General features: G+C 42.1%; 1 protein-coding gene across 1 annotated transcript; it reads right to left on the bottom strand.

Moving 5' to 3' along the window:
• Positions 1-1,991: 1,991 nt before the first annotated feature.
• LOC134368591 (phosphatidylinositol-binding clathrin assembly protein-like) lies at positions 1,992-16,108 on the bottom strand. Its single transcript, XM_063085018.1, has 11 exons — positions 16,030-16,108; positions 14,566-14,708; positions 12,419-12,494; positions 11,239-11,341; positions 10,986-11,079; positions 10,750-10,861; positions 9,740-9,846; positions 8,840-8,881; positions 3,410-3,486; positions 2,303-2,415; positions 1,992-2,191 (listed from the first exon to the last, which is right to left on the bottom strand). Exons 1-11 carry the CDS (start codon positions 16,106-16,108, stop codon positions 1,992-1,994), a joined length of 1,146 nt encoding a protein of 381 aa, XP_062941088.1.
• Between the last annotated feature and the right edge of the window lie 5,287 nt (positions 16,109-21,395).

Genomic DNA, 21,395 nt, shown 5'->3' with positions numbered 1-21,395 from the left:
CTATTAGATATTTAAGAATATAAAACTATACATCCAACCTAAGAACAAAAGGTACAATAAAAATAAATTGCTTAATTCATGTTAAGCTTGGCACTAAAAAAAGGAGGGAAGAACCATACGTTTAACTTTTTAGTTTCTTTGCTTCTGTGATATTTTTTATTTTTTGCCTGATTTGTCAACAACAACAAAAAAACTTAAGATGATGACTGGCTTTGTTCACTGTCATAAAACTTTCACGATCAGGGTTCCAGGCAAGACGGCAGGATAGACAGGCCCCAGTGTCACTCTCTCCCACAATCAACCAAGTTTCAACTATAAAAAAGCAACAACAGCCAAGCTGGGTCCACTAGAGCTCAGGGAAGAGGAGGAGAGACCTACAGAGCTCATGAAAGCTGGAGAAGCCAAGATGAGAGAAAGCAAAACGATTTGGAGCATTTCCTGCCACAGGAAGGAAATGGAGCTGCTGAGCACATGGAGCAGGAGCCGGCAGAAGCCGCAGCTGTGTCCTTCAGATGAAGTTGCTTGGAGGCAGCAGGGGAGAAGAGGGTCTTGGTGGCCCCCAGGACAGCAAGACCACTAATAGGGTTCCTGTGGACCCACATAGGAATGAGAAGCCACAACAACTGAAAAACAGGAGCCATTCGGAGGCCGGTGAGTCATCACAAGGGACCAACCGGCACACGGCCCCTCCAAAGGGAAGTGTTTGCAGCATGAGTGGTGGGGGAGCCTGGCCCACCAGGGGCACACTGGGGCACAGCAAGGACAGCCGATCTGCCCCTCCATCAGTGCAGGACCAGTCAGAGGAGACGGGTCAGGAATATAGAATTGCATGGGGTGCAGTTTGATGAAAAAACTCAGGCCCACATCAGAGTTTCTACACAACCCAAGTGCACCAGGTCTCTGGAGAGCCAGAAGTACCTATCAGGTCAACCATTAAATCCTGAGCTGCACAAAAAGCCTTGGGAACGGAAGGGGTCCCCGAGGAAGCAGAAGTCGAGGCACGGGGTGGTTTCTTCTGCCTCCAGTGGATTTCCATCTTCTGGAAGGGGGTTTTCTTCTTTGGACACAGGACTGACTGCATTCGGGTCACTGGGTCACCGGGGGTGCCTGCACTCGCTGCCATGTCGCTCGCTGGGAGGGGACGGGCAACATGGGACGTCCATCAAGTCCTCCTAAAACAGTGAATGGCAGAAAGGTCACTGCAGAGAGAACTGTCAAGAATGGTCGAGAAAGAGCAGCAGTGGAAGGAGGCGGCCAGTGCCCGCCCGCTGAGGTCGCCACGAGGAGCACGACGAGCAGGACGGCCCAGGGGTCCCCGGCAGCTGGGATCCCTTCGTGTCCTCAGCAGGATCCCAAGAAGGTGGCAAGAGGAGGAAGCAGCGGAAGCAGAGGCGGCGCTGGCAGCAGAGGCCGAGGGGGCACCGCGTGGTCGCGGACCGGGGTTCACGGTCGCGGTGGCGGCGGCAGACACGTGGGACGCGGCCGCGACCTCCCTGCCCTGCTTTGCCCCAGCACTAAACCCTGAAGGCGGTTGCGGATCTGTCCCCCTTTTCACCTGCCCGGGCACTCCACGGACGACAGGCGCCCTCCCAGCCGCAGCGGGACCGTGAGGCACAGGCAGGTGTCTGAGGACGAGCTCACGGCGTGACTCCCTTTCCCGATGGCGCACCCTGTTGGACATTAGAGTGGGGTCAGTGCAGCGCGACCCGAAGGTCCCGCCAGTCACAGCCGGCGCCGCGCTGTCGGGCGCTTTTCCTCCAGGGGTGCAAACTTGCCTTCCCAGTTTCCTCTGAATTCAAGCTTCAGTTTTTGCTAAATCTCCTCTCTTTTTCTTGGATCCATAATGATTCTTTCTGGCAAGAAGTTTTCTTTGGCTGAGCAGTGCCACCTCCAGCTGCTACAGGTGAGGGTCGCGCTGGGGCAATAGGCTGCTTGTTCACAGACACACACGACACGGTCAGACCCCGAGCAAGCGCGCTGAACCACACGCTTCAGGTTGCAAGCACGGGCTCCTTAACAAACCGTTTTGTGCTGGCGAGATCCGGCCCCGCTTCCTGCAACTGCTTTATCTGCACGACGTGCGGCTGCTTCCTGGCCTCGAGTGTCCAGCACTGAGTAGAGCCCGGCTGTGCCTGCGCTTCTCCCGCACGCTCCCTCTCAGCGACCGTCGTCTTGCTTTTCACACGAGCACCTGCTGTTCACACTGCAGTTGCTCTGTCCTCTTGGAAGTGAGCTTGGCAGTGATTTAAAAATGCCAGCGGTTTTAATCTAGCAGTGTGCAAACTGGGAATTTTTCTAGTACAGTCCACGTAGCGGTGCCACAGGCTGGGAAGCCAGGAGCAAGTGTGATGTGCAGCTTTAAAGGGACCACTGCGGAAGAGTTTGCCTTGTGCACTTGGCTTTGATCGGTACATGCTGTAGCCAATTGGGCAGAGGATACACTGCTGTTCAATGCTTATTGTGCAAAATGTAACCCGAAATGAATAATGTATTTTAAGTGCTACCTACATTAACAAAATGTAAGTTATTGAAAAAATAAAAAAGAGAGGGATAATTTAAATCAATGACAATCAAAAAAACCTCAAAAAAGTGGAATGAATGAATAATACATAAACTTTGTAGGAATTCTAGACAATACGGAAAAGGACAAAAAAGAAGGCTGACATCAACCATAATTGTCACATTCAGAAATAACTAATGTAAACATTTTGTGTTATTCAATTTGCATGTATAACGCATATATACAGTATACATGTGTGTGTATATGTGTGTACGCACACACACGCGCACGTCTTATATGTTACTATGCACACGGTTATGTGAATGAACAGTTTGCCATGCCATTAAACAATCTTCTACAACAGTTGTTCTCACTAGAAGAGCCCCTAGAGGAGTGCTGTGGACTGACGTCCCCCAAAACCGAGTCCACATCATGACAGTGAAAAGAGGGCGGGAAATCCTATTATGGTATTTCAAAGGTGGGTTCTTGAAGAAGTGATTGGACTGTAGGAACACAGCATAGTGAATGGATTAATAATAGTGGTCACAGGCATGGTTCGGAAAGCATTATTACATAACAGAGTCTCTCTCCCTCTGCTCCACCATTTTCTGCCATGTGAGACCCCGGCATTGCTATAAATTCTCCACCAGAGATCTTCACCACATGTGTTCCCTAGACTTTTGACTTAGTTCCTTTGGGAAACATACCCTCTTGTGAAGAGTCTGGAATCCCGCAAAAGACTGAAACCTCCATTCCATACCATCATTTACAATAGCTGAATAGTATTCCATCATATAGCATTCATAACCCATAGTTTTAGTTGATCTCATATTTTTAAACATTTAGAATGAGAAAATTTATTTAGAGGGAGACAAAATAAACCTATATTAAAGATAGTTATTAACTCACCTGCAAGGTGGTGAAATGTTTTTCTCTTCCAAAGAAGCTAAATGCTGTTTTAGTGCTTCAAGTAAACTCCGGGGTGGCTAAAAAAAGTTATGAAAGATTTATTTTCTGATACTTTTAGAAAAATCATACTCTCCTACATGATAAACATATTTTGAACAAAAATTAAGATACCTCTATAGCAAATGCATTAAAGCCAAAAGTAAATTTATTATTAAAAGTAACATCTTGGTATCAAGTCAAATTCTCAAACTATGCTTTGAAATAAAAATTTTAAAACAACAACCCAGTCTCTTAAAATTATCAAAGGACAACTAAAATACCTATCCCTCAAGAAGACATTAGGCTTGAAATCATTCATTATTCATGGTTCCTTCAAAAGTCACCAGGTCAGTAGGTAAAACCTAGTGGAGAAGAGGGAGAGCGGGGAGAGAAGGCAACAGAGAGATAGAGAAACAACAACAAAAAGAGGGACGGAGAATCTCACTCATATTAGCAAATTCATTATCACGCATATGAAGAGAAATCCAGGTGTCGACATGGTCTTCGGTCTCTGCTAAAATGTCACCTCTTCAAGAGGGATTTCCTTGACTACCAACAGTTTCTTTAAATTTTTTTTTCAAAGCATTTATTTTTAGTGACATTACAGATTTCTTTGTATATTCATTGTCTGTGTCCCTGCAAGAGAATATAAGCTCCATGAAGGCAGGGATTTTGTCTGTTTCATTTACTGATGAATCTTAAGTGCTTGGCACATAGTAAATGCTTAATTAATACAGTTGACCCTTAAACAACACGGGAGGTTAAGGGTGTTGACCCCACATAGTCAGTTGAAACCCTGTGTATGACTTTCACGCGTCATTACTGTGGAACCCACACATAGGAAAAGTTGGCCCACCTTATACATGGGTTCTGAATCCTGGGAATACTGCACTTTGCCCTGCATTTTGGTTAAACCCACTGTTGCAGAACCCGCATGTAAGTGGACCCTCACAGTTCGAACCAGTGTTGTTCAAGGCTCAAATGTATTTGCTGAGTGAATGTGGGTGTATCTTTTTGTTCTCCATTTCCATTAAAACATAAGGCCCATTCCCCACCAGGGTTCTATATCCCGCCATCTCCCTCCTGATCCACTCACTCTCTATTCAAGAAAATAATTATTAATAATTTACTATACACTACGTACTAGGGACACAGCCATTGGAGGGCTTTTAAGTGAGGGGTGAAATAATCAGATGTGTATTTTGGACGTTATCAGATCTGAATTATGTAAAACAAACGGCAGAGGGCTGAGTCCTACCAAATTTTAGATGTGTCTTCAATGCACCCCCGTCTCTCCATCCTGCCACTACACCATCGTTCTACCTCAGACTGTCACCGTCTCTCCCCTTCCCACTCAGTGTCGTACTGTAAGTGAGAGGCCAGGTAGAGGGTATCAAGGAGGAGATGGGGACAGAGGAAGACCAGCAGATTTGGGGAAAAGATGAATCATATAAACTGCTGTGCTGGCAGTGGGAAGAAGGCTTAACAAAGAAGTACTCACAAAGGTGTGTGGGGGCAGAGCTAAGGGCCAATTCTGAGGGAATAAATAACAAAAATAAATAACAAAAGTTATCAGTATTTGAACGACGTTGGTTGGAAACATTATTATTTTTTTTTTCAGCTGATTTGCTTTCAGACAATCCACCGCCAGCTGTAAATCTGTGGAAACTGTGCCACGCAATCTTAGTGAACATGATTAGCAGAAAACTGCTTAGAAATACCAAAAACGTAAAAAGCACCAAAGTGCTGGCTGGTTAGCTCAGCTGGTGAGAGCATGGTGCTGATAAAATGCACCAAGGTGCTTTACATGAAAAGAGGAGATGTGAGGCTGTAATACCTCCTTCGTGAGGCACAGTCACCCTCCAGCCACCAATAGCACAGAAACGCTGGGGTAACTGTAGGAAAATGCATCTGGGCATGTGTCGGGGTGGAACCGTCCAGCAGGTTCCCACGTTTTTGCCCCTGGAGCTCTGAGGTGGAGTGTGGCCCAGAAATGTATGTTTGAACTACTTTCATGAAAAAGGAAAACGCATCCGATTGCAGACAGAGCAGACCCTGCTATGTGCATTTGCAGGAGTCACGTCCAGCAGGAACTGCAGGGAATGGCTGAAAGGAGAGGACTCACACAGACAGACACACAGCCAGCTGCTCACGGAAGGAGGCTCGGTGACTCCCAGACGATGGCAAAGTCAAAGCAGAAAGGACTGACGGATCAAGAAGATGAGGGAGATTTCCTCTTAAGAAAGACCAGATGCAGAAGGGATCTCTAAACTGGTGAGCAGTTTAAACCTAGCAGGTTAGCTTCGATTCACGTTAAGTAACAAGTGTCAGAAGCACAAGGAGAAACTGGCCGATCCGCAGTCACAGAGCAAGACCTTCACGCTCCTCCGTGGGATCCAGCAGCAGGTTGGCTGAGAAAGCCCCTTGAAACTGTGCACGGTTTTGAGCAGACCTCTCTCGAGGAGACTGACTGAGTGGGGCAAAGTGGGGCTGCCTCAGTTCCTGCCTCCCTGCTGTCCCACGTAGCCCTGCATGTCACTCCATTCCAGGGCTTCCAGGACAGCCCGGGAAGCACGTCTTCACAGGAGCAGTTCTGCCGACTGCTGAAGGCCACGACAAATGACTTTCTGCACTGGCTGAGGGCCAGGGGCCAGCGTACTGATAAGGAAGCTCTTCCAGTACAAAGAGTTGATTTACGGAGCAGTGAATTGGGATCTGGATGGAAGTTTGCTAACAAGGCCCCTGGCTGCCTTTTGCAGACTCTCCCGCAGCCATCTAGTTTGTTTTTGATTCAGGGATCCTGAGGAGTGGAGCTGAGGTAAGGAGGAGAGAGGGTGGCCCAGTGGAAAATGTCACCCTCCAACTCAGGTTACTCCTCCTGGCAGAGGTCCCCTTGGAGCTCAGGCCACAGGTGCTGGTCAGTTCATGCTCGTCTGTGCCCAGCAATGGCTGAGGCCGTGGTTCTCGGTAAAGTTCCTCTTCCTACCTCCAGCACATCCCTCAGGGAAGCAAGCTCGATGCAGAGAAAACTCAGAGGACTACATTCTGTGGACATCTAGCCATGCTTCTGCAGTCTCTGCTTCATCTTTTTCAGGAACCCAGGGGCTGGGATTGTGTCTCATTCATTATAGCTGAGGAGGGGTCAAGCCCTATTGTTTGTGAATCGATGCTGAGTGAAACCCGCTGGTTACGGTGCCATGGGGCCATGAAACTCCGTCTTCTCCCCTACTACTAACCCAGGCATTGTCATTGTCGCTGTGTCTCCCCACCACTGCTCATCTGACTTCCCATTCGAGAAGCTGGGCGTTATTTCACCCAAAAGTGCTTTTCATTATAGACTGATCTGTGTGATTTGATGTCTGTGCACCAGTCCCTTTTGATTTATCTGTACATGAAGGAATGTTTGTACTGTGAAGCATCCAACAGAAACTGCCCCTTCTCTGCCACCAAATCGAACACTTTGTCTGCGTCTGCAATTATCCTTTCTTGCTTGCCTCCTCTCTCTTATTTGAGATCATTGCTTCCATTTGTGCTCTGGATCCAATACCCTCTCATTCCCTGAGAGATCACGTTCAATCTACTGCCCCTCTCTCCTTCCACTTCTCCACCCTCTCTCTTCACAGGCTCCTTCTCGTACACATCACTGCCATGTGAACCAGGCACTGTGTGAGCACTCCTCATGTGTTATCTCAGAGAGTCCTTCGTTATCCCAGTCCCATCCAAGGCAGGTCTGTCATGCCAGGGCCTCATATATGAGATGGGGACAGCTGAGGGGATGGCTGTGAAAGTCCTGAATCTCCAGGTTCCTCAGAAACCTTGCAGCCTCCTTTGTGGGAGGTAAGGAGGCTTCTACCCAACAAGTTACACGCCCCATCAAGATTTGCCCCACCTCCCCTCCTGGACTCTAGGTCTAGAACTAGAGTTAAACCACTGCAAAGCTACGCTGGAGACATGCCTCTGAAACAGCACCCACCCACCCTCCAAGCAGAATAGTAAATAAAATCAAGGTTGCCTCCCACAAGGATGGCAGAAATTAGTGCCAATCTTACAGACATAAAGGATGCAGATGTGATAGTCCCCGTCCCCATCAAAACCAGTCAGGCCCTGGAGAATGACAAACGACAGCAAAATCAAGTAGGAACCCAATTGCAGCCACTGTGCCAGCCACTATAGTTTCTTTGGTAGAGGTGACTTAACACAGCCTCAGGTACATGCTATGTGGTTATTGGTTTGGTGAATGTGCTGCGTTCCAGTGTGAATCAGAAAGAGGTCACAGGCGAATGGAACGGACAATGGTTACATTTATAGTTCGGACCCAGGGCTAGGTGAACTCTCCCACCTGCTGTCATAATATGGTCGGAAGAAGTCTAGACCTGCTGGTCACCCCTCAGAACCTCAAATTGATCCACTGTATCCATGATGTCATTAGAACAGGATCAGATGAGCAGGAGGTGGGTAGCAGAGTGGACTTGGGAAAGATACACATTTCTTTCACAGTGGTAAAATTTGTAGGGTTCCAGTGGTCAGAGGCCTACCAGGACGTCCCATCCAAAACAGAAGATGAAGTATTTCAGTTTGCACCTCGCACCGTGAAAAAGAAAATGTGACACCTAGTAGGCATCTTTGGGTTCTGGAGACAGCATATCTCCACACCAGGAAACATTGCTTTAGCCCAAATCCCAGGTGACCTAAAAGCCTACCACTTTAATTTGGGGCCCAACGTAGGCAAGGGCTCTGTAGCAGGTCGAGGATGGGCCAGAAGCCCTGCTGCTTAAGCCCCAGGGTACGTCTGGGATGGAGCACAGACAGGTCCAGAGGGGTAAGCAGGCTGCACAACCCCATCCACACCTGCTGCACTGCCACCTCTACCTCAGGTCACACCCATTGCCATGTGGGGGACCCCTGATGACCAGTTGCTGGGGGAGGAAAAAGCTTGAGTTCATTTGAATTTTACAATATTGCTATGAGATAGGCGAGAGCATGACACCTATTTCGCAGTTGCAGAAACAAGGAATAGACGAAGGAAATGAGTTGCTTGAGTTCACACACTGAAAGGTTGACAAGACAGCCCTCAAACCTAAGTTCATTATCCCAAATACCTGACTGTTTCCACTGACCGGTGCTGTCCATTTTGAAAGCATGGTCTATTCGTTATACCACGCATTGCCATATATATGACGTGCATGGAAAGATTTGTATTATCTTTTAATTCTATTTTTCCACAATCTTTTTGAAGTTCCCTTGTATATGTTTGTTATTGACGGGGAAATTAAAATACACACACATATAAGTATATGGCAAAGAATGGAGTCTCAGATGATGATTAATATAAATAACAAATGAACATAGAGAAAAAAGGTCCACTTAAATGCACAGGACAGATACACTTACCTGAATAAGATTTGGAATGTTGCTCTGGTCAATTCCAACTTGCTGAATTCAGAAAAAAAAGGGGGCGAAAAGTATATATTACAGCAGGGAATGGCACCAAAAAAATTAACTGAGAGACTATTGTGCACACAAAAGAGAAAACACCCCCCAGGGCACGATGCCTTCCTCGCCTGATGCCCATCTAGTGCAAGAAAAACATGTCAGGCTGACGGATGCATTGGACACTTAAGCACAAACTTCTACTTGTCCTAACAGTAGACTCTGAAAGAAAAGTCTTGCCAGATACTGAGTCTTTGCTGTTTGGAGAAGAGCTAAGCTGTATTTTGGATATGGTGCAAATGTGTTCTAATTTTCCAAGTAGTCAGGAGTCAGCCACTATTCATGCTGTTGTTCTCCTGTGGATAATATGTCTTTGTTCTCTTGGTTTCCAGAAGTTTGACTGTCACTTGCCTATGTGTGGTTCTCTTTGTATTTATCCTGCTTGGGGTCTCCAGAGTGTCATCACCTTATATGTTTCTTTCTCTCTCTGTTCACAGTCCTGTTCTACCTCTTGTCCACTGTCTAAAAAGACTTCCATCATATATATTTTCGTCCAGTTCTAGAGTTTCTGATGAGAGGGGAAACTTGGTACTGCCTATCCTCACGGCTACAAACAGAAGTCCTTGTAAGATTGCTTTTTAGCACAAGTGCATTGTAAACGTGCTCAAAAAAAAAAAAAAAAAAAAAGCGAAGGACCTAATTTTAGCTTTTAGTTTTACTATTTTCAAAGTAGTTAAAACTACTACCAATTTCTCTGTCTCTGTGTAGTGATGTGGTTGGGGGAGGAGGTATAGCTACACCTGACACTAAACTAATGCAGAAAACAGCAGAAAGTCCTTGGATAGAAACGGATTTCTGTACCTCTGCAACCCTCAGGAACTGTGTCAATTTGGTGGTTTTTTCGAGGAAGTTGATGTAAATCCCCAAACTCTCCTTGCACTCGTTCTTCCTCATGTCAAAAAACTTGTCTAAAAATAGAAAAAAAAAATTAGCAGGAAGCAGCCAATGTTGTAGCGATTTTCAAGTTTCACTCCATTCTACTCTATTTTAAGCTGATTCTGTATATGATTTTAACCTGTTCAAAACAATCATAGTTTTGATCCACTTATTTTCTGCTTGAACAACCACAAATAGCACTGTTCAATCCCTGTAATCAACAGATTTTTACAGATTAAGTACTGTATAACAAACACTAGTGCTGGGAATATGCATGGAATTTAACAGCATACACGGATAGTTTAGATTTAAATGTCTCCAACTTCTGGTCTATAGTCTTTGTGATTAACAGCAAGCTCTGAAACGCTCTGAGGAAGGTGCTGTGTTTCCTACTCTTTTATAACCCTATAAATGTACTAGGCATTTCTTCAGTTTAAGAAAAGAACTTAAATTCCCATCAATAATGTTGGGAAAATGCTTGCAATGAAATGAACCATTCATTAGGTCTAAATGATGACAGAAATTTCCTGAGAAGCCTACAAAATCTGCTTGTATATAATCTATAACAGTAACTTATGTAATTGACTTTACCTTCTGATAAAAGTCAGAGCTGTCTTATTTGACTTTGGTGGAAATGGGCCTTAATGTGTACTGCATAGACATGGCAACCTAGTTGATTCCCTGGTAAATTTCCCAGAAATATCAGTTAACATGTGTATAAAAATGGAAAAGCCTTGTGGCTAATTCGACAAATAATTTTTAACCAAAAAAACAATGTAATATCTCATTGTTTAAAAATACACATGAGCCTGCAAGGACTCTCTATTTTAAATCTAAAGCAAATATGAGTCTGAATGTAGAGGTAAAAGTTTTTCACAAATAAAGTATTTTTACCATCTTATCTTTTAAAAAATATTGTTTATTCTTTATCCTACCTAGCAGATTAAGGATCCCTTCATTATAGGCTGCAAAGAGACGGAGAGCATCTCTAAAGAGAAGCATAAAAGCAGCACGTATTATACCATTAGTTAGTTCATCAGGATTTGCCTGAAAATTAAATAAAAGAGTCATCAATTACCACCACAGTTAAAAAAAATCCTTCTCCCATCTATAGATAAACAATGATATTGACTGATATTAAAGAAAAAAAAAGGATTTCTAAAGTTCTTACATTAAAATTAAGAAGAGCATCCAGCTGGGTTTGAATAACTGGAAGCGTGTTTAGCAGCTGTTCAGTACTCATAGCTCTTATCACACCATCTCTCCTATAAAAGATAAAAGAAATTTATAAACATCAAAAATTAAGAATTTGAAAAGCACTGTGACATCAGCATCTTAACACAGAGCTGTGTTTTTGACAAACTACAAAGCAGACCACATATGTGTCAGTATTTCTTGCTTACAAACTAAGGATAATTACTGACCCTCTCTTGCTTTTTGTAACGTCAGATGCCATCAGTCTGTATGCGAGTGACTTTTCATTCAAATACCTGCTGTACCGTCTGATGAAGGCTGACATCGTATAAGCTAAAAATAAAATATTTGATTATTTCCAATTCAACCAATACAACTATTTATAATACACCAATATGCAAAACTTATCATTCCACATTTACCCGTACGCCTCAGCAATGTCTCTGTAAGCACAAAAGGTAGAACGGCCTTTATTCATCATCTAGTCCCACCTGCCTCAAATTTTCTGTTAAAGATTATTTTTTAGTTACTGAAAGACTTCATATCACCCCATGATGTGGTGTTGATAGTGATATTCCTGAACAGAGGGAACAGTTGAACTTTCCCAGCTCCTTTCACGTTTCCACAGAAACGGCTGTAAATTCTTGGCACTTTCCCATCGCCACCTCCCCTTCTCCAGCCTTCCTCCAATTAGCAAATGACCCTGACCCCAACTTCATAGAGAAAATGGAGAAAGAAAGGCCATGGGAGAAACCCAATTTCCGGTTACCTTGATTCATTTACTCAGTTTATTCATTCCTTCACCATTGTTGAGTGCTCACTATGGGTGAGGCTCTGCTAGGTGCTGGAAGTTCAGCAGTGAATTAAATAGACAAAAATCCCTGCTCTCATAGCGCTTACATTCCAATGGAGATTGTCAGACAATTACGCAAAAATAACATAAAATAAAATAAAAAGGAAAACACAGAACACAGGCAATTAGTTGGTAAGAAGTGGCAAGAATAAAACTCAGGCCGAGAGGTGGCATAAAGGTGTGCTGCAGTTTTAGGCAGGCTGGACAAGGCCTCACTGAATAAGGTGGAGGTTTCATTAACCTTTTTTCCTCTAGCACATAGCATATTCTTAGTACGCAGTCGAAAATGCATTATACCAATGAACTTAGGGATTATTCACCTTTATAAAAAGTGCACCGCACCACACACTAGTTAGGTTGTTTGTTGATTTATTTATTATTTACTTATGGAACAGGTACTTTCATACACAAATAGAGAATTTTTTTGATTGCAAGTGACAGAAACCCAACCCAAGTTGGCTTAAAATAATTGAGACCAATTTTCTTAACTAGCCAGGGTTTTCAGAACTTTCCCCTCCTTGACACATGGAAACATTTCCATCAAGGACCCATCTTACCTTCTATGATGCTTATATCCAGGAAGCTGTGTAACGTGAAGAAAGAGGGTCGAGATGCAAGATGTTGGATGAAACGCTGTGAAACAAATGGGCCGAATCCTAAAATTAGTTTCTGGACACAAAGCTAGTTTATGAATGAGTTTGCCCTTATGAATGTATATTTGACAGAGTTCTGCCATGCAGGTTCTATCTATTTCAGGAGTACTGATTAAGTTAGGCGCGATCACATTCTGGGCTGGCCAGTACAAGGATTCGCTGTGCTGTCAGTTACCCTCTGTTTACCTAGTCCCCAAATTAACAAGGGGTTAAACATTAAAGTTCATGTGAATACACACCTTTCCTCCAAGACTTTCTTTCTAGCCATTTCCCCCTTTTGATTTTGAATAATTGTAAGTTACAGAGAAGTACAAAGAATAATAGGATCCATCTGTGTACCTCACTATCTAGAAATGAGAACTGCTCAGTTTTTGACATATCTGCTTCCAGTCTATTTTTAAAATAAAAGGAATAAAGTATTACAGAAAAAGCTCACGTACCCTTTGCCCTGTTCCCAAGGCCAATTTCCTTTTTCTCCTACTACTAGAAGTAACTGATGTCATAATTTTTAACATGCTATCTTTAAAGTCTATTTTCTTTATAGTTTCATATGTATTTGTTCCACGGACAAATATTGTGTGTAATTTTTAAAATTTACATAAATATTATTGTACTCCAAATGTCATTCTATAACTTGCTTCCTCGATTAGCATTGGTTTTGAGATCTAGCCTTGCTGGTATACATCCCATTTAGTGTCATATAGTATTTCACTGTATAACCACACCTCATTTTACCTGTTCCCTACTGATGAAAATGTAGCTGATTTCCAGTTTTTCATTATTATAAATATGTTGTGAGAAATAGATTTGCTGGGTCACCAGCTGGGTGATTTTGTTGAATGCGTTCCAGTGTTCTCCTTTCCACAGTGATAAACTACACCAGCTAGTAATTTACACATCATCTGCAGGGTATTTCCCATTTCCTCAGTGTCTTCCCAACTCTTTATTCTGTCAGAAATCTTAAATTGTGCTAATCTGAACATGTTCTCAGATATGCTATCGGACATGAATTAGCTGTCAGACATTCTGGTTTCCTTTTCTGTGAACTGTTGGGTTCTTTCGCTCATTAGTCTGTTGTATTGCCTTTTTCTTACAATGACGTATTCTGAATATTAATCTTTGGTCTGTAATATACATGTCGCAAATACCTTCTTTCAACTTTATGGTGTCTTCCCGACTTGAATGTCATAAGCACATTCTACATTTTTTTCAGTTTCAAAATTTAGTTTATTGCCTTTCGATAGTTCCTCCATGTGGAGTTTATTTTTGTATATAAAGTAAGATAAGGATCTCATTCTATTTCTTCCGTAGGGATGCCATTTGTGCCAACAGACTTTCTTGTAATTATTTCCCCCTTACTTTCTCCTGCATGTTTTTAGTGCCACCTAGCTCATATATAAGTAGGGTTTCATTTCTGAGCTCTCTATTAAGTTCCATTTATATATACGTTCTGTTTTTACCAATACCCTACTGTGTAATTACAATTGCTTTATAAATTTCAAAATAAAGCCAATTTCTAAACCCTAATTTTTAATGCGATTTTACTGAGACAAATTGTAAATTTAAAATAGAAAATGATAAGTAATTTAATGCTATAGAGCATTTCAGGTGTTCTATGGAACACTAAAAGTATGTGCCTATGGGGAGAGGAGGACAGGTGATGATATCACACACTCAGGTGTACAGTTTCCCTTGGCAAAGTAAAGCAGTTATGCAGTAATACATTTTAAAGTTTTTTTGGGGGGGAGGGTTTAAATCATCTAAAGGATTAAGAGAAATACCCACTCTATTATCCACTTTATTACCCAATGGCTACTTTACCAGTGGCTAAAATGGCATACCTCAAGTAATACTAATGACAAAGATGCATTCATTAATAAAAACAGAAAAAAACATTTTTAATACTGCTATTCACTTCCCCCACTTGTCACTAACAAAAGCAAAAGGTAATACGCCCTTGACAAAGCAGGAACATTTCGCACTTGCGTGCACGCAGTCTATTGTACCAGAAGGAAGGGAAGGCCTCCCGCTGGAGCGCACAGCACACTCACCTCATTTCCGTGGACCATGAGATGATGCACAGTAACCAGAGCTTTGAACACCACCACCCAGTTACTGCTCCTAGTTTTCTTATAAAGAACGTCAGCCAGATGTTGAACGCTCATATTTGTTTCATTGATGTACTGTATTAGATCTAAATTAGAGACAGTGACAAGCATTAAAATACAGACAGAAAGTTTTTGAAAACAAAATTGGTCATTTTAACTTAAATACAGATGCAGTCAAATCTCAGAGAAATGACGAATAATCAAAAACATTTTCTTCATTACATATATTACCATCTGTACTGATATGTGTTACCTGATATGAACACCTGTTTACCCTCTTATCCTCTACACTCGATGAGGGCAGGGACTGTGTCCATTTCAGTCACCAAGACCTAGCACAGTAGATGGCCCATAAAGGTTATGGTAAATACTTGTGAAATGAATGAATAGTACTCAAGAAGGGAAGTAACATACCCAAGGTCATACAGGTAAAATTGCAGAGCTGGGATTTGTAATTAGATTTGTTTGAGTCCAGAGAGTCAGCTTCTACCAGTGTCATTACCGACTCTCTCAAGGGAAGTGTCTAACTACTGCTCATCCCTTAGGTCCCAAGAAGCCATTTCTGGAACATGACGTCATCATCCAGGGTTTGTCATAGATATTTCCCCAGAATCTAGCACACAGGCTGCCCAGAATAGTGCTTAGCAAACTTCAAAAACATATGTATAATGGAACTTAATCTGTTTAACTTAGTAAACAGTGAGCTGCTATAACACATGCACATTATGATGAGGATGCGAAGGTAAAACGTCAGCAGGTAAGTACAGATTAAGTCAATGGATAGTTTTTAAGCAAAATACCAAAGTGAAGTGGTGATCAAAGTGTTAGTCAGCTGCGAAGGCTTCAGAGCAGGAGGATTCATGCGCGTTGCCAGCAGCACGTGTTGCTTATGAAATCAGGGCTCACTACAAGCTCAAGCAATGGACTGTGGGCCTGGCCTGGGAATCTTTAACAGCTCCCCTCAAGAATGAAGACCCCTCCCCTTCGCATCACACACAGGAGCCCAAAGGTGCTGCTGGGGACACTCTAAGGCCTGTGTACTCAACTCACAGGCCCTGGTTAAGAAGTGCCTGTGGGAGCACTGACTCCGCAGATGTCACGGTTTCTACACAAACGGGCCGGAGTGGCCTTGGCAAGCGAGAACCTTTGAAGAAGCGTGGGTGCTGCCCCCTTGTCTCCTACCTAAGTTCCCTGAATAATTTCTACATATTTCGGAACTGGACATAAAACCGCCAGTGGTTCTTTCACGTGCTTCCAGACGACTGGAAGTGAGAGTCCACACGATGCCTCGCGTGCAGGTGTCGCCAGAGGGAGGCTGGCGGGAGCACGCCGGGCGCCCGGGTTAGAGGGCCCCCCAGCCCTGGACGGCAGGAGCCGCGCGAGGTGCCCGGCCCGGACGCTACTCACAGGCCAAGTGTTTCGGCTTGGGCTCCCTGGGCTCCTTGGTGGTCGCCTGGAGGGCAGCCTTGGATGTAGAAGACCCCATGAGTGTGGCGCGGGCTGCCCTCCTCTTCCACGTAAGTGTGACTGGCACCCCTAGATGAGGACACCGAGGTGATGGCCTGGCCCCGCAGGTGGCGTTCACCATGCAACGGTTCCTTCGTGCAGCCTGACGTAGACCCCTGGCATTATGAGGTGGGACCAGAACTCACGAGGCGCCAGGATTCTGCAGGAATGATGGGAAAGGTGGCGCAGGGGCAAAGGAGGGTAGTGCCAGGCACACGCTCAGATTCGGAGGGCAAGGTTCGGGCTGGGGACGGGGCACCTCCAGAGGAGGCCCTTTCCATAATCCACGGCCAGTGACACGCACCAGACATATTGAAGAACGTTCTGTGCTCTTTCGCACCCCTAGTGGAAGGTCAGTCAGCTACCAGCGTTATAGAGCCCCTCTCTACTGCGCATGCCTGAGCACTGGATTTGCATAAACCAGTCGCTTGTGGTCTCGTTTTCCCTGTGTTCGTGCTGAAAATAGGTCTAGGTCTAACTAGCAAGGGTAACTTTTCTCTAGGGGTGGGCCTAGAGGAAAGCCTGAAACCCTGGGGAATGGCTTGTGACCTAGAGGTGGGTCCTGTAACTAGAGCCCAGGGAAACTGAGCACCTCCTATCTCACTATTACTGGGTGGAGTGTTCTAATTAAATCGGTATTACACTTCCTGATATTGTGTCACAGATAACTAACACGGTTTTTATTTTTTAGAACCTCCCCGCCCATATTTAAGTTTGGAGAGTTTCTTTTGCTATGTCTCCAAGTTTACTGATCTTTTCTTCCGCAGAGTTTAATGTGTTGTTAATCCCACCCAGAACACGCTGCATTTCTAATATTGTATTTTTCATCTCTAGAAGTTCCATTTAGTTCTTTTCGTAACCTTTTGTTACTCGCCTCATTATGTTCACGTTTTCCTTTAAACCTTGGGTTTACTCATAATAGTTATAATCGTTATTTTAAAAGGCTTTTCTGCTAATTCCACCACCTTTGACATTTTGAGGTTTGTTTCTATTGACTTATTTTTGCCTTCTGTGTGGGTCACGTTTTTCTGCTTCATCCTCTGCTAAGTAATTTCTTTTTTTTTTTTTTTTTTTTTTTTTTTTTTTGCCTTTTTCGTGACCGGCACTCAGCCAGGCCGGTCCTATATAGGATCCTAACTCGCGGCGGGAGCGTCGCTGCGCTCCCTGCGCCGCACTCTCCCGAGTGCGCCACGGGCTCGGCCCTTTAAGTAATTTCTAATTGGATGCCAGATAGTGTTAATTTTGCTTGGCTGAGGTTTGTATTTTGATGTATTCCTTTAAAGAATGCTGAAGTTTGTTTAGACATACAAATACATGACTTTCAAATCAGTTTTATCCATCCAAGGCACGTTTTCTTAAATAGCTTTATTGATATCTAATTCAGATATCATACCATCTCCCCATTTAATGTACAATTCAATAGTTTTTAGTACATTCATAGAGTTGTACAACTATCAGCATGATCAATTTACATCTGTTGAGTTGATCATGTGGTTTTTGTCCTTTATTCTTTTAATACAATGTATTACATCGATTGATTCTTGTGTGTTGAACTAACCTTGCACTCGGGATAATTCCCACTTGGTCATGGATATAATTCTTTTCAAATGCTGCTGGATTACGTTTGATAATATTTTGTTTAGGAATTTTGTATCTCTACTCCTAAATAATATTGGGGTGTCTACTTTTCTTATGATGTCTTCATCTGGTTTTGGCTTCAGGGTAATATTGGCCTCATAGAATAAGCTGGGAAGTGTTTCCTCTTCTATTTCTGAAGAGTCTGTGAAGAATTGGTGTTAGTTCTAAATTGATATTAATTTAATCATTTGGTGGAATTCACCAGTGAAGCTATCTGGTTCTGAGCTTTCCTTGGTGGGAAATTTTAAAATTACTAACTTAGTCTCTTTATTTCTCATAGGTCTATTCAGACTTTTTTATTTCTTGATGGGTCAGCTTCAGTGATTTGTGTGTTTCTAAAATTTTTTTTTTTTCTTTTCTTTTTTTTTTTTTTTTTTGTCTTTTTCGTGACCGGCACTCAGCCAGTGAGTGCACCGGCCATTCCTATATAGGATCCGAACCCGTGTCGGGAGCGTCGCTGTGCTCCCAGCGCCACACTCTCCCGAGTGTGCCACAGGCTCGGCCCAAAACTTTTTCTATTTTATCTAAATTTATGGGAATAGTTTTCCCTAACAATCCTTTTTCTATTTGTCAGGTTGGTAGTTTTCTCTTCTTTTTCATTCCCAATTTTAAAAATTAAAAATTTTTTTCATAGTCTATCTAAAGGATTGTCAATTTGGTCGATCCTGTCAGAGAATCAACTTTGGTTTTATTGATTTTTCTCTATTGTTTTTCTGTTCTTTATGTTATTTATTGCCACTCTAGTCTTTATTATATCTTTCACTCTGCTAGCTTTGGGTTCAATTTGCTCTTCTTTTTCTAGTTCTTTAAGGTGGAAAGTTGGGCTATTAATTTGAAAGCTTTTCTCTTGTTTAATCTAGGCATTTACAACTATAAATTTCCCTCTGAGCACTGCTTTTACTGCATCTCATAAGATTTCGTGTGTTATGTTTTCTCATAGCATTTTTTATTTTCCCTTGTGATTTCTTCTTTGATCCCATGGGGTTTTAGGAGTTTGTTGTCTAATTTCCACAAATTTTTGAATTTCCAAAATTTCCTTCTGTCACTGATTTCTCATTTTATTCTATTCTGGTCAGAGAACACACATTGTATGATTTTAATCCTTTATGTTTATTGAGGGTTGTTTTATGGCCTAACATATGGTTTAACCTATGTAATGTTTATGTTCATTTGAAAAGAATGTGTGTTTCATAAGTTGTGTGTTAGGTCTAGTTGTTTATTAGTGTTGCTTAATTCTTCTATTTTCTTGTTAATCTTCTACCTAGTTACTCTATCCACGATCGAAAGTGACTATTAAAGTCTCCAATAGTTATTGTCAAATTGTCTATTTCTCCTTTGATTCTGTTTTTGCTTCATATATTTTGGGCTCTGTAGTTAGGTGCATATATGTTTATCATTATCTCTGCAAACATCTTTTAAAAAACAGATTTTGTCTGATATTAGTTTAGCCATTCCAGCTCTTACGGTTGCTGTTTACATGATATATCTTTTCCCATCCTTCTTTTACTTTCAGTTTATTTGTATCTTTGAGTCTGAAGTATGTATCCTATGAACAGCATATTATTGGAACTTTTTAAAATCCATTCTAACAATCCTTTCTCATTGGATCAATTCATTTGCATTTAACATAATTACTGATAAGTTAGGATTTATGTCTGCCATTTTGCTTTTTGTTTTCTATATGTGCTATGTGTTTTCTGATCTTCTATTCTTTCATCACTGCATTCTTTTGTGTCACAGATTTTCTATTGTACCATTTTAATTCTTTTTTTTTCTTTACTATAATTTGAATTATTTCTTTACTTGTTACCCTGGAAATTACAATTAACATCTTAACTTAAAATCATCTACTTTTAATACCCGCTTAATTTCAATCATATACAAAAATGTTGTTCAAATATAGCTGTATTCCCTTCCCCCATCTTTAGGGCTAATAATGTCATGTGAATTATGTATTTTTACATTATGAGCCCATCAACATGTTCTATAATTATTGCTTTTTTCAGCTTTCTTCTAAATTAGGTAGGATCAAAATGTCTGTCACAAACAAAAGTACTACATTTTATATTTATCTAGGTAGTTATTTCTAACACTGATCTTTATTTCTTTATGTGATTTGAGTGACTGTCTAGTGTCCTTTAATTTCAGCCTGAAGAACTCTCTTTAATATTTCTTGTAAGATAGATCTACAATGGTGAATTCTCTGTTTTTTTTTTTTTTTCTTGGAATGTCTTTTTTTTACCTTCATTTTGGAAGGGTAATTTTCCTGGATATAGAATTCTTCATTGACACTTTTTTGTTCAGCACTTTAAATATGGGATTCCATTGCCTTCTGGCCACTGTGGTTTCTTTCTCTTTTTATATTTTATTTTCAAATTTAATTGTACGTATTTGTGGGATACAGTGTGTTGTTTCAGTACATTCATATATTGTACAATGATTCATTTAGGGTAGATAACATATCCATCCCCTGAACATTTATCTTCTCTTTGTGGTGATTATGGTCAAGATCCTCTTTTCTAGTTATTTAAAAATACACAGTATAATAGTATTACCTCTAGTCAGCCTAGAACACCAGGACATATTCTATATAAGTGTAGCTTTTACCAGTTAACCCACCACTTCCTCTCCTCCGACCCCCCAACCTCCCTTGCTCTCCCCAGCCTCTGGTAACCATTATTCAACTCTAGTTCTATGAGAGCCACTTTAAAAAATGAATTCTCATATGAGTGAGATCATGTGGTATTTGTCTTTCTGTGTGCCTGGCTTACTTCACTAAACAAGATGGTCTCCTGTTCCATTCATGTTGCTTCAAATGACAGGATTTCATTTTTTAAAAGGCTGAATAGTATTCCATTGTGTATATATATTCCATGTATTTAAAATCCATTCAAATAATATACCTGTAAACACAAAAATAAATAAGAAAGATAATTTTAGATAGTGATATGTGCTAAAAATGATTTAAAATGAAGAAAATTCTCTCTAGGGAAGTGCCATTCTCTCTGACCATGGAAGGATTAGAAAGAGCCAGCTGTTTATACATCAGGAGGAAATGCCTTCCAGGAAGGGGAACGGCAAGAGGAAAGGCCCAGGCAGATCTGAGACTGAATTCTACGCAGCTGGAGCTTTGTAAAGGAAGGGACAAGATTAGGACAAATGGGAAGGTGGAGCCAGATCAGGAGGGTCCCATAGGCTGGGGTAGGAGTTTGGGGCAAAAGAATGCTAACCTCCTAGGGCAGTTGTGAGAACTAAACGAAATACCAAATGGGAAACTCTGAGCAGCTGCTTAACAATGTTAGCTTTTATTCTCACCTGTAGTGGAACCCATCCTTTCTTGGATGTGGAAGCTGATGCCATAGAATCATGGAATTTCAGGACTGGGAGATCGTTTTTCCTAGTTATTCTACCTTTTCATATGTGCGATTTAAAGATCAGAGAGGGTAAGGGACTTATAGAAGTTACACAGGAGCTAATGGAAACTCTGGGCTTTCCAATTTCCTCACTGTCCCTTGAGTTCTTGAACTCAAGTCTGTGCCTCGATCTCTCAGAGGAAATTCCTTGGCCTCTGTTTCTACTGGTGCCACTTCTTTCTGGGGAACAGCCTGGTGTAAAGGAAATCCACAGAC

Source organism: Cynocephalus volans, chromosome X, assembly GCF_027409185.1.
Source record: "Cynocephalus volans isolate mCynVol1 chromosome X, mCynVol1.pri, whole genome shotgun sequence".
In the NCBI taxonomy this organism is placed as follows: Eukaryota; Metazoa; Chordata; class Mammalia; order Dermoptera; family Cynocephalidae; genus Cynocephalus; species Cynocephalus volans.
Note: the sequence above shows the minus strand (reverse complement) of the source record. Positions and strands in the feature narration are given on the sequence as shown.

Bases quoted from the DNA above. Each gene is read 5' to 3' on its own strand.
- LOC134368591 (XM_063085018.1), bottom strand. From the start codon at position 16,108: ATGGGGTCTTCTACATCCAAGGCTGCCCTCCAGGCGACCACCAAGGAG. The intron at 8,882-9,739 runs GTACAGAAATCC...TTCTGAATTCAG, and splicing joins AGTTCCTGAGGGTTGCAGAG to CAAGTTGGAATTGACCAGAG. The intron at 2,416-3,409 runs GTGAGTTAATAA...AATTGGCTACAG, and splicing joins AACATTTCACCACCTTGCAG to CATGTACCGATCAAAGCCAA.